Raw genomic sequence first — 12,639 nt, 5'->3', positions numbered from 1 at the left:
CCATACCTTTGAATGTTAACCAAGGACAGTTAGCCTATTTGCTAGAGATATTCACTGTCTGGCAGTTGCATGCTCTAAATTCTATTTGCCAATTATCACCAAAGCCTGAATATTATCCAGATCTTAAACACAAGAGATTCTGCAGATGCTGGAAATCCAGAGCGCAAACACAAAATGTTGGAGGAACTTTGCATATCAGGCAGCATTAACGGAAATGAATAAACAGTTGACTACATAATTCTCTGCAACTTTTGCCATCTTCAATGGGACAATACCATTAAACACATCTTTACATCCCCCACCCCCCCCCCACCAACTCTCCACTTTCTGCAGGGATCGTTCCCTTTATGATTCCCTTGTCCATTCATCCCTCCCCACTAATCTCCCTCTGACACTTATCCCTGCACTTGCCCATTCACCTCCATTCAGGGCCCCAAACAATCCAACACATCACATTGGGGTCATTTATTATGTCCAATCCTCTCAATGCAGCTTCCTCTACATTGGAGATCCAAAGTAGATTGCAGAACCACTTTGTCGAGCACCTTCAAACCCTCCACAAAAAGCAGAATTTAGACCATTATACCATAAAACAGAGGAGCAGAATTAGGCCACTCAGCCCATCAAATCTGCTCCACCAGGCTGATGTATTATCTATCTCGACTCCATTCTCCTGTCTATCCCCGTAACTTTTGACGACCTGATTAACCAAGAATTTATCAACCTCGGCTTTAAATATACTCAATCACTTGGCCTCCACAGACATCCGTGCTAATAAATTCCACAAATTCAACACCCTCTTCCTAAAGAAATTCCTTTTCATCGCTGTTCTAAATAGATGTCCCTCTATCGAGGCTGTGCCCCTGTTTCTAGACTCACCCACGAGAGGAAACATCTTCTCCACATCCACACTGTCTAGACCTTTTAATATTCAATACGTTTCAATGAGATTTCCCCCTTCTCCCCATTCTTCTAAACTCCAGCAAGTACAGGCCCAGAGCCATCAAATGCTATGATGCTTTCATACCAGGCTGTGATAGAGCCAGTCAATATAATCTTCCCTAAACATCTAGAGAAGTTTGTCAAAGTAGAGGCGCTGCCATGCTTTCTTTGTAAAAGTGCCCAGGACAGATCCTCCAAAATAAAAACAACCAGGAATTTTCTCCAACTCTGGTCCTCCAATCAGGACTGACTCATGGGCCTCTGGTTTTCTTCTGAAGTCTATAATCAGTTCCTTGGTCTTGCTGACATTGAGTAAGAGGTTGTTATTATGACACCACTCAGCCAGATTAACCCAATTTAAAAAATAGACTTTGCCTTAATTCCTTCCAAGCAGCTGCCCCAGTGCTTTTAAACTATGTAATTATATCTCCCTCTGCCAACTCATTACAGGTAAGCACTACCCTCTGTGTGGAAACACTTTCCTTCAGATCTTCTTTAAACTTCTTTCCTCACAACACAAAACTACTCACCCAGTGAACCACACCAGGAAAATGACTTCGTTATACCCTAACTATGCCCCACATAATTTTAAAAGTAGCCATAAGGACCCCTCAGCTGCTATGCTCCAGTGAGAATAAATGCAGCTGATACAATTCCTTCTTATAACTGCAGCCCACTGTTCCAGACAATATCCTGGTGAATCTCTTCTGCACTACTTCTAATACCACATCCTTCCTGTAGTCACAATACCCCAAGTTGTAGCCTCGTACAGCTGCAATGAGACATCTCAATCTTTAATACTCTCAACATACTCTGCAGATGCTGGGATCAAAGCAACGCGCACAACACGCTGGAGGGACTCAGCAGGTCAGGCAGCATCCATGGAAGCCACCAGTCAACATCTTGGGCCGAGACTCTTCATCAGGACTGAAGAGGGAGGGGGCCAGGAGCCCTGTAAAGAAGGTGGGGGGAGGGTGGTAAGGAGAAGGCTGGTGGGTGTCAGGATAAAAACCAGTAAGGGGAAAGATCAAGGGGTGGGGGAGGGGAAGCAGGGAGGGGATAGGTAGGAAAGGTGAAGAAGGAATATAAGGGGAAAGCACTGTGGGTATTAGAAGGAGGCGGAACCATGAGGGAGGTGATAGGCAGCAGGAGGAGGAGGCAGAGTGAAACTGGGATGGGGGAAGGAGAGGGAGGGAATTACCAGAAGTTGGAGAATTCAATGTTCATACCAAGGGGCTGGAGACTACCCAGACAGTATATGATGTGTTGCTCCTCCAACCTGAGTTTGGCCTCATCATGGCAGTAGAGGAGGCCATGTATGGACATATTCGAATGGGAATGTGAAGCAGAGTTAAAGTGGGTGGCAACAGGGAGATCCTGTCTGTTGTGGCGGAAGGAGCGGAGGTGCTCGATGAAGTGGTCCCCCAATCTGCGTCGGGTCTCACCGATGTAGAGGAGGCCGTTAATGCCTCTCCTCCCCTTCTTACCCCATCCCTTATTTATTTATTATTTTCCCCCACCCCTTTTTTTCTCTCTCTGTCTCTCTCACAACCACTCCTTGCCTGCTCTCCATCTCCCTCTGGTGTTCACCTCCCCCTTTCTTTCTCCCTAGGCCTCCCATCCCATGATCCATTCCCTTCTCCAGCTCTGTATCCCTTTTGCCAATCAATTTTCCAGCTCTTAGTTTCATCCTTCCCCGTCCTGTCATTTCGGATCTCTCACTTTCAAATCTCTTAAACTGTCTCTTCTTTCAGTTAGTCCTGACAAAGGGTCTCGGCCCGAAACGTCAACTGTACTTCTTCCTATAGATGCTGCCTGGCCTGCTGCGTTCCACCAGCATTTTGTGTGTGTTGCTTAAATTTCCAGCATCTGCAGATTTCCTCATGTTTGAGCCACGTTCTCTAACTGAATTAGTCTCATCTGTCCAAGTTTGGCCCACATACTTCCTTGGTCCCACCCTCTGCCTTACTAGATTAAACCCAGCCAGATGCACTAGCAAACCTCCCCCAAGAACGGAGACAGGAGACCATCCTTGTGCAGGGTTTCAATTCAAAAGATTAACAGATTCAGCTCAATCTGCTGTGTTCCTCCAGTACACTGTCAGAGGCTCCCTCCAAGGATATTGCACCCTATCCTGTTTATGGTTGCCTAGTTTGGAGCTAAACAATCCATGGGGATCATTCAGCAAAACAGAATGAAAAATACCCTCATATGTCAGTCGCCACTTGGATTGTGCAATACCATCATGGAGAATGAAATGAATTCCTGATTGCCACTGCACTTCAACAAACTCTGTAGAGTGGATACAGATTTCCTTCTCTATGAAGTGGAACTCACAAATCCGGGTTGAAGTGACTTGGTTTTTATGCAACAGATGTGCTACTCTGATTACACAGCAAGAGATGATTTCCTAAGAATACACAACCACTGCCTACAAATACAATGCACATTAATGTTATTTATTAATTTACCAAAAATAATGCTTTGAAACCTTTCTAATTATAACACTTCAGTAAACATTCCTTCTTAATTTGTCCATTTAAATAATATATGCAAATTTGGCAATTACATAACATTGATGGGAATCAAGCTTACCCACCAGCAAGAGCGATAGAGATCAACCTTGTAGGTCATCAATTATGACAAAAATTGCAAACCTTAACCAGGTGTTTTTTGGTTGGAATCTTCACTTTGATAAAGAACAGGCTCAAGGTTCCATGTTGTCTAAATGTATTATGCAATGCTAAATTTCTGAACTATCTTTTATTATGCTGGTTACATCTTAACAACAATTACTCATGTCTTAGAGTAGTTTACATTCCAGCTCACTCACAGGCATCTAAATTACTTTTATTTCAATGGGATTTTCAATGAGCATTTAAATCTTATTAGGTTCGTCTCTTAGAGGACACACAGACGTAAAAGCAGCAGCAGGTAGGTCATTATAAAAAAAAAGGCTGTTGTTTAGTCTTACAGTTGATTAATCTCTCATTAGTACAAATTCCCCATACACTCTGTAACGTTGTTAACACAATTGAGTTGACAAGCTCTGCAAAATGAAAGTCAAATTCTTACATTCAAGGACAAGTTACAAACCTTTCAAATTAAAGAATTTTAAACAGAATCTCCTTATTCAAATTAATTCATTTGTGTAGTAAGTCACAGGTTCAATAACAGGGTTGGGAAGGACACAAAATGGAGTGATGTAAAGGTCAAATCAACCAACACAAAGGAACAGAGGCACAAAGTTATTGTGCATCAAGAACAAACTCTCTCAAAAGTTTGACTGGTCTGGATATTGAGTACAGGAGTTGGGACAGCTTTACTAGAAATTGATAAGGCTACATCTGGATTACTGTATAAAGTCCTCATTGCCCAACTACAGGAAAGATGTCATTAAACTGGAGAGGGTGCAAAAAAGATCTACAAGGATGTTACCGGGACTAGAGAGCGTGAGTAATAACAAAGGGCTGGACAAGTGAAGAGTGATTCCCCTGGAGTGCACGAGGCCGAGGTGACTTATAAATATGAGGGACATGGAGCCACACAGGAATACAGCACGGATATAGGCCCTTCATACCATCTAGTCTGTACTGACACAGATAACGTGACTGGTCAGTCTACATCCCAGAGTAGGGGAGTCTAAAACGAGAAGCCGTAGATCTCAAGTGAGAGGGAAGAGATTTTAAAAGGAACCTAATGGGCAACTTTTGCCACACAGAGGGTGGCGAAAATATGTAACAAATTACTAGTGTAAGTAGTAGAGGCGGGTACAATTATGACATTTAAAATACATTTGGAAAGTTACATAAATAGGAAACGTTTAGGATGAAAGTCTCACCTTTATTGAAGAACATGGAAGCCATCTGACCCATTTCTATTCTCTCCGCAATGTCAAAAGCATTGTAAGTGTTGGCTCTTTCTACGCATAAAAAAAGTTATATGATGGTTAATGCATTGATTCATTGTTGGAAAGGACTATTAGGAATGAGTTGCAACATTTAAAACAAGTTATATAATCCACAAATTAATAGCCAAATGGAAGAATCAGGTTTAATATCACTGGCATATGTTGTGGAATTTATTGTCTTTGCAGCAGCAGTACAATGCAATACATAATAATGGGAAAAATCTGTGAATTACAGTAATATATACACACACTACATATATAAATGTAAAATTAAATAAGTAGTGCAAAAATAAAAAATAGCAGTGATCATGGATTCAGTGTCCATTCAGAAATTGGATGGAAGAGTGGAAGAATTACTTAGTCTAATTAGCTGGATATTGAAACTTCTAAACATGACCTACATGGAGAAATTTAACCAGCTTATTAAATACAGTGAACAAAGTCTTGTAATGTGTTACAGCAGGAATTGTGTTGAGAGAACAGGATCCAAAAGCTAAAAAAACAAAAAGATGTACAAGCCTTGACTAATGAGTCAAAAGCAGCAGTCACTTTGATTGCAAGTGGAGAGAGGTGATGGGGAGCTACCTGTTTTAAATGGTTAGCCTTTTATTTTAGACTGACTCTTGGTTCTACATATTCCAGCAAGGAAAATATCACTCCTATATCAACTGTCAAAACTCAACAAGAATGCATCTCTTGCAATTAGATCTCTTGTTCCACTAAATAAGAGCATTTCAACATCCTTCAAGTGTTAGGCTAATCAGTCTTTCCCTCTTTCTCCTACTTTACGTTTGTGATCACTTTGTGAGTTGTGATCATTGATGCAATCACAAAGAAGATCTTTTTCATTAGGAGCTTGGGATCTGGTATGTCACTAAAAGAGTCTGGAGAATTTCTATAGATGAACAGTGGAGAGCATTCTGATTGCTTGCATCACTGTCTGATACGGAGGTTCCAGTGCAGAGGGTTACTGGCTTTGTCAGCTCCATTATGGGCATCCCCCTCTCCACCACTGAGGGCATCTTCAAAAGGCAGCACCCACAACTAAGGACCCTCGTCAGCCTGGACACGCCCTCTCAGCATTTCTACCATCAGTGAGGTGCAGGAGCGGGAAGATCTACACTCCATGTTTTAGGAAAAGTTTCTTTGTCCCTCACCATCAAAATTTTGAACAGTCCATGAATCCATGAACACTACTTCACCATTACTGTTTTACACTATTTATATTTTTGCAAATTATTTTAATTTTTATATTTTGCTATGAAACAAGTTTCACGACATGTTAATGATAATAAATGCGATTCTGATGTGACCCTTTCTGGAAACTAGGGAGCCTGAAAGGTCAAAACGAAAGTATCCATTCTCTGCAGTCATATTCCACCACCAAAGGGTACAGGTCATCAGGTCGAGGGAATCTGTCAACCTTTGATCCCTTTAGATTACTTTGCAGTTTTTCCTCTGGCAATATTAACTATTTTAAGTTTCACTTTTTTTCTTAAACTCCCTTGTTTCCCACTATTCTTGATATGCTGTAGGTGTCTTCCACAATCAAAGTGCATCACTTCCTCACTCCTGGTTACTTTCTGTCTCCCCATTTACAAGGAACCAACAATTATCAACACTACTCTACTGTTTTGCATCTTTGTAGATTTTCCAACTGCCATTTACTTTCCTCAGCAGTTTATTCTCATTGTATTTTCACATTCCATCAAATTTTTAAACCATCCCCAGCTGGTCTCTAAAATTCTCCCCATCTTCAGGCCTACCATCTCCCTTCCTGTTTTCTTTCAGGTCACTTATTGTTCCACGACATCTGGTCATTTAAATAACTTTCAATATTTCCCTTTACATGAAAATGATCTTTATTTAGATTGAAGTCAGAACTGCAAACCTAGTTAGCCAAATTACCTGGACATTGTCCCTTGCACAATTCAGCTGAAGCTCCCTCTTTCCCAACTACTGGTGCCTGTGTTTTGTAATTTTTTTTTCCCTTTTCTTTCAATTTTAAGTCATGTCTAATCAGTGCTGACCCTGTTCAATCATATTACCATATAAATGCCCTGTTCTTGTATGCACTCCCACCACTATCACTGTTAACCTTACTGCCCTGCAATTCCTCATTTTACTCTCCTTCCTTGAGTAGCCCACTTAGGTTTACCTCCTTCCTACCTGCAGGGACCCTTCTAAAATCCAAAGAATCAAATCCTCTAGACCCCTGCGGTGGAAGACGGCAGCACTAGCCCCTTGTGTTCAGTAAGAAATTAGATAGCTGAACAAGTAATGACATCTCAGCTTTACAAAGTGCCACAGGCTACCCTTTTCAAGGTTAGGCAATATACCTGATAGACTCTACAAAGATGATATAACACAACACTGAGGGATGTAAACTCAGCCAGTCCCAGTATGGGCGCTCGCCTCCTCACCAGAGGACATATTCAAAAGATGGCCCATCATTAAAGGCCCTCACCACCTAGGACATGCCTTCTTCTCATTACTGTCATCAAAGAGGAGGTATTTACTTATTTATTTTTTACATTTCTTGTCGTAACTTGATTGTAACTTTTTATGTACTGCACTGCATAGTCCTGCAAAACACCCCATTTCATGAAATAAGTTAGTGATAATAAATCTGATCCTGATTCTGACTTCTCAAGTGAAGCGCAAATACTTAACAGATATACTGGGAACTGCCACTCCTGTGGAAACACATACAAGGATAAACAGGTCAGCAATATCACACCTTTGGTTACCGTATCTGAACTAGTCACCATCATCCAACGTATTAGTCTTCCTCTAAACAAGATGGACTACATCATGGGTTTGGACAACACCAGAGCAAAACCCAATGCTCCATAGGCCACTAATCCCTGCTATGTACATTAGTGACTTTAACTATCACCAAGCCACTTGGTGCTAGGACACAAACAGTAAGAAGACATCGGAGTGGATATCATTTGAAAAACCTGAACAGGGTTCTAGTTCACAAAATGCCCACAGCACACAGCAGAAGTTTATTGTTGCCATGACAGCATCCACAATCTTGGGAATCATGTGGAAGCAAATTCCATTGTTAATCCAATGAAATGCTGGACGCAGGGAGGTGGCCAAGGCCTTTCTGCACAATGACACTAATACTGGTTTGTCAGCATTCTTATTCTGCCATTGCCAGAAACAGCACATCATGTTAGACAAAAGAAACCCAAGAACTACTTCAGCTATAGTCAGTGACATAGTGGCAAGGTAGCAAATTCCCTGTAGGTTCTCCAGATCTAGCAAGCCAACATCAGTGTAGTGGAAGTTTGAAGATTTGGACTTCACTCACATGCTGGGATCGTCCTGCAATTTGATATAACCTCCAGAGCCCTACAAAAATCAACAGTTTGTTAAATGGAAGACAACAAGGTCATTCAACACCACTGATAAATTGAAGAAACACCACCAAATCTTCAGACGCTGACCACCGGGGTCCGCACTGGCCAAATCAAGAGGAGTTGAAAGTGGGCTGGCATGTAAAGGTAGAACCCTCCGAGAAAATGAAAAAAGCTCCACTGGTTCACAAATTGTCCAAACTATTCCCTCAGGCATCTTTCTGGAGAAGTTTTAACAATTTTTATATTGCTAGTTTACACCGGATTCTGATTGTAAGGGAAATTGAAAAAAGCAGAAATTTGAGTGTTTTTGTTTATAAATCAATGACTGTTATGTATGGATACAGTAAGGATGCAAGAAGACAATTGACTGATTACCTTTAATGCATGAGGCTTTGAGTACAGGAGACACAGAGAGCTCTGGTGAGACCACATGTAGAGCAGTGTCTCACCAACAATGGTTCACCAGAATGATGCTGGGGAGAAATTGCTCCACAAGGAGAGATGAAGCAGATGGGGCCTATTCTCTTGAGTGTAGAAGAGGTGATCATGTCAAAGCACCTTAAAAATTTTTTACAGGATGCAGGGACATTTTCTTTTGCTAGGGTGTTTAGGACCAGGAGTTAGCTATTCAAGACTGAAATGAGACATTTTCACCCAGAATACTGTATTCTTGGAATTCTCTATTCTGGACAAAAGTGGACACTCGTCACTGAGTACAGGAATGGGTGCAGAAGAGGTGTATCAAGATGTTCCCTGGATTAGAGAGCTGTTACTATAAGGGGAGGTTGGACAAACTAGGGTTTTCTTCACTGGAGTAGAAAAGGCTGAGAAGAGATGTGCTAGAAGTTAATAAAATAACCATAGGTAAAGATGGGAGAGTCAGTCAGAATATTTTTTCCCCCAGAGTTGAAATGTCCAATACTAGAAGCATGCCTTAAAGGTGAGAGGGTGCAAGTTCAAAGGGGATGTGCAGCCAAGTTTTATTAAATACAGAGAGGACCCCGCCTGGAATACAGTGCAAAGATTAATAGTGGAGGCAGATGCAATGGTGGTGTTTAAATGCTCTTGGATATCCAAATGAATGCAAAGAATGGGAGGAGGGGTGAGATACAGACATTGTGTAGGTAAAAGAGATTAGTTTAATAGGGCATCATAATCTTAATTAGTTTGGCACAATAACACAGGCTGAAGGGCAGTTTCTGTGTTGTACTGCTTCATGTAAAGTCAAAACATGAAGGAAATCTAGGGAGTTGGAGTTTGCGCAAGAAAAAGACACTGGATGGTGCAGATGACATGAGAAGCCAAATGATCTACTACTACTGCTTTGACTATTTTCCCTTTGTCCTTATGTAAATTCCAAGTACATCATTGATTTACAGAACAAATCTACCAGTAGGGGGGAGTAGCCTTGGGACTCCTCAATGTTGACCAGACTCCAAGTCTCACCAAGCACCATTCTTCACCAGCTGACACATCAGCACTCCTCCTGCTGAGCAGCACTTGGAACACAGCAGAAAAGGAATGTATTCTAGCTTGGGGACCAGTACCTCAAGTAAAGTATTGCCTAGGCTTGCCATGGAAAAAGGAAGAGGTGCCACAAATGGTAGTGTCTAGTGACTGGCATACTCGTGGCACCTGTCTGCTTGTCATGTTCTTTAAAAATAAAATTGTAAAATATTAAAGACCAATTTTTAATTTTTAATAGTGAGATGAATTTTTAATAGCTTTTCATTGTTTTGATTGCTCCTGAATGTCAGAGATTCTGGCAGGTGCTAACTTGGATTATGTGGCAGTTGTCAAAGCATTTTGACAGGCAGGGCTCATTACTAGAAAGACTCTGCACCAATCAGAAGATGGCTTCAGGACCAAGCAGCCACCCCTGGTAAAAGGAGGGCAGCTTGGAGGTCGAGTAAACAGCAGTGGGTTCTACACCATAGAGGAAATAGTTACATAGCAGCAGAATTAGGCCATTGAGTCTGCTCCACTGTTCCTTCGTGGCTGATTTATTTTCCCTCTCAGCCCCAGTCTCCTCCCTTCTCCCTGTTACCTTTGATGCCCTGACTAATCCTGAAGCTCTCACCTCTGTTTTAAATATACTCAATAGGTTGGCTTCCAGTCACCTGTGCAATGAATTCCAGCGGGCTATGGGTAACCCTAGGTAATTTCTAAAGGAAGTACATGTTCGGTACAGCATTGTGGGCCGAAGGGCTTGTATTGTGCTGTAGGGTTTCTATTACCCTCTGGCTAAAGAAGTTCTTCCTCATCTCAGTTCTTAATGGATATCCCTCTAACCTGAGGGTGTACGCTCTGGTCATAGACTCACCCATTATCGGAAACATTCCTCCTATTCACTCCATCCAGTCCTTACAATATTCAATAGGTTTCAATGAGGTTCCCCCCCCTCATTCTTCTAAACTTCCAGTGAGTACACAGACTCAGAGCTGTCAAACACAACTCATACATCAACCTTTTCACTCCCAGAATCATTCTCATGAACCTCCTCTGTACATTCTATAATGCTAGCACATCTTAGATTACGGGCCCAGAACTGTTCATAATACTCCAAATGAGGCCTCACACGTGCCTTAGAAAGAATCAGCATTACATCCCTGCTTTTATATGCTAGTCCTCTCAAAATGAATGCTAACATTGCACTTGCCTTCCTTACTACAGTCTCAACGTGGAAATCCTGCACAAAGATGCCCAAATGCCATTGTACCTCTGATTTTTGAATTCTCTGTTTAGAAAATAGTCTATGCCTTTATTCCTTCTTCAAAAGAGCATGACCATACACTCTACACTGTATTCCATCTGCCACTTTGCCCATTCTCTAAATCTGTCTAAGTCCTTCTGCAGACACTGCTTCCTCAACACTACCTGCCCCTCCACCTACCTTCGCATTGCAAAATTGGCCACAAAACCATCAATTCTGTCATCTAAATCATGTGAAAAATTGTCCCAATACTGATAACTGCAGAACACCACTAGTCAGCTCTATCTATGCTAGTATCTTTCCTGTAATACCATGGGCCCTTATCTTGTTTAGCAACCTCAAGTGCAGTATCTTGTCAAAGGCCTTCTGAAAATCCAAATACACAGCATCCACTGACTCTCCTTTGTCTATTCTGCCTGTTATTTCCTCAAAGAAATCCAATAGATTTGTCAGGCAAGATTTCCCTCAAAGAAACCATGCTGACTTTGACTTACTGTACCATGTGCCTCCAAGTACCCCAAAACCTTATCCTTATCAACCGACTCCAATATCTTCCCAACCATTCAGGTCAGGCTAACTGCTTTATAATTCCCTTTCTTCTGTCTCCCTCCCTTCGTAAAGAGTAAAGTGACATTTACAATTTTCCAGTCATCCAGAACCAGTCCAGAGTCCAGTGATTCTTGAAAGATCACTGCTAATGCCTCCACTATCTCTTCACCTGCCTCTTTCAAAACCCTCGGGTGTATTCTATCTGGTTCAGGTGATTTATCTACCTTCAGACCTTTCATCTTCCCAAACACCTTCTCCTTAGTAATTGCAATTACACTCACTTCTGCCAACCCTCACCCCCCCCCCCCCCCAACTGAAGTTCTGGAACATCGTGCATTACTGTTGGTGTCTTTCATAGTGAAGACTGATGTAAAACACTTGTTATGTTCCTCTGCCATTCCTTTGTCCCCATTACTGTCTGGCCAGTGCCATTTATCAGCAATCTCAGTTCTCCTTTACTCTTTATTTGAAAAACCTTGGTATCCTCCTTTATATTACTGGCTAGCTTCCCTTCATATTTCATCTTTTCTCTCCTTATTGCTTATTTTTAGTTTCCTTCTGTTCATTTTTAAAAGTTTCCCAACCCTTTTAACTTCCCACTAATTTTAGCTGCATTGTATGCCCTCTCCTTTGCTTTCATGCTGTCTTTGTCTTCCCTTTCTCAGCCATGGTTGCCTCATCTTCCCATTAGAATACTTCTTTGTCTTTGGGATGGACCTATCCTGTGCCTTCCAACTCGTCCCCAGAAACTCCAGCCATTGTTGCTCTGCGCCACCTCTGATAGTAACCTCTTCCAATCAACTTTGGCCAGCTGCTTCCTCATGCCTCTGTAATTCTCTTTACTCCACTGTAATACACTTACATATCTCCTCCCTCTCAAACTGCAGGGTGAATTCTATCAAATTATGATCACTGCCTCCTAAAGTTCCTATACCTTAAGATCATTAATCAAATTTAGTTTATTACACAATACCCAATCCAGAATTGCCTTTCCTTTGGCACCCTTTTGACAAGCCATATCTATCTCCCTTTGTTATTTGAATGTCACATTGTGGATACTATGTAGAGGCCTGTATATAACTCCATCACAGCCTTCTTACTCTTGCAGCTTCTTAAACCTACCCACAAGGATTCTACTCCTTCTGATCCTATGT

The 12,639-nt window shown here is 41.7% G+C and overlaps 1 protein-coding gene across 9 annotated transcripts in view; it reads right to left on the bottom strand.

The window, feature by feature from the left end:
* tmem104 (transmembrane protein 104) overlaps window positions 1-12,639 on the bottom strand; it is a 166,223-nt gene that overhangs the window by 73,738 nt on the left and 79,846 nt on the right. For all 9 annotated transcript variants that reach the window (XM_073026709.1, XM_073026712.1, XM_073026713.1 and 6 more), the window contains one exon: window positions 4,784-4,864. In XM_073026709.1, the coding sequence (XP_072882810.1) occupies window positions 4,784-4,864 (81 nt within the window). The remainder of the gene's footprint in view (window positions 1-4,783; window positions 4,865-12,639) is intronic.

Source organism: Hemitrygon akajei, chromosome 22 (genome assembly GCF_048418815.1).
Source record: "Hemitrygon akajei chromosome 22, sHemAka1.3, whole genome shotgun sequence".
Lineage (NCBI taxonomy): Eukaryota > Metazoa > Chordata > Chondrichthyes > Myliobatiformes > Dasyatidae > Hemitrygon > Hemitrygon akajei.
This window is presented reverse-complemented; position numbering and strand designations above follow the sequence as displayed.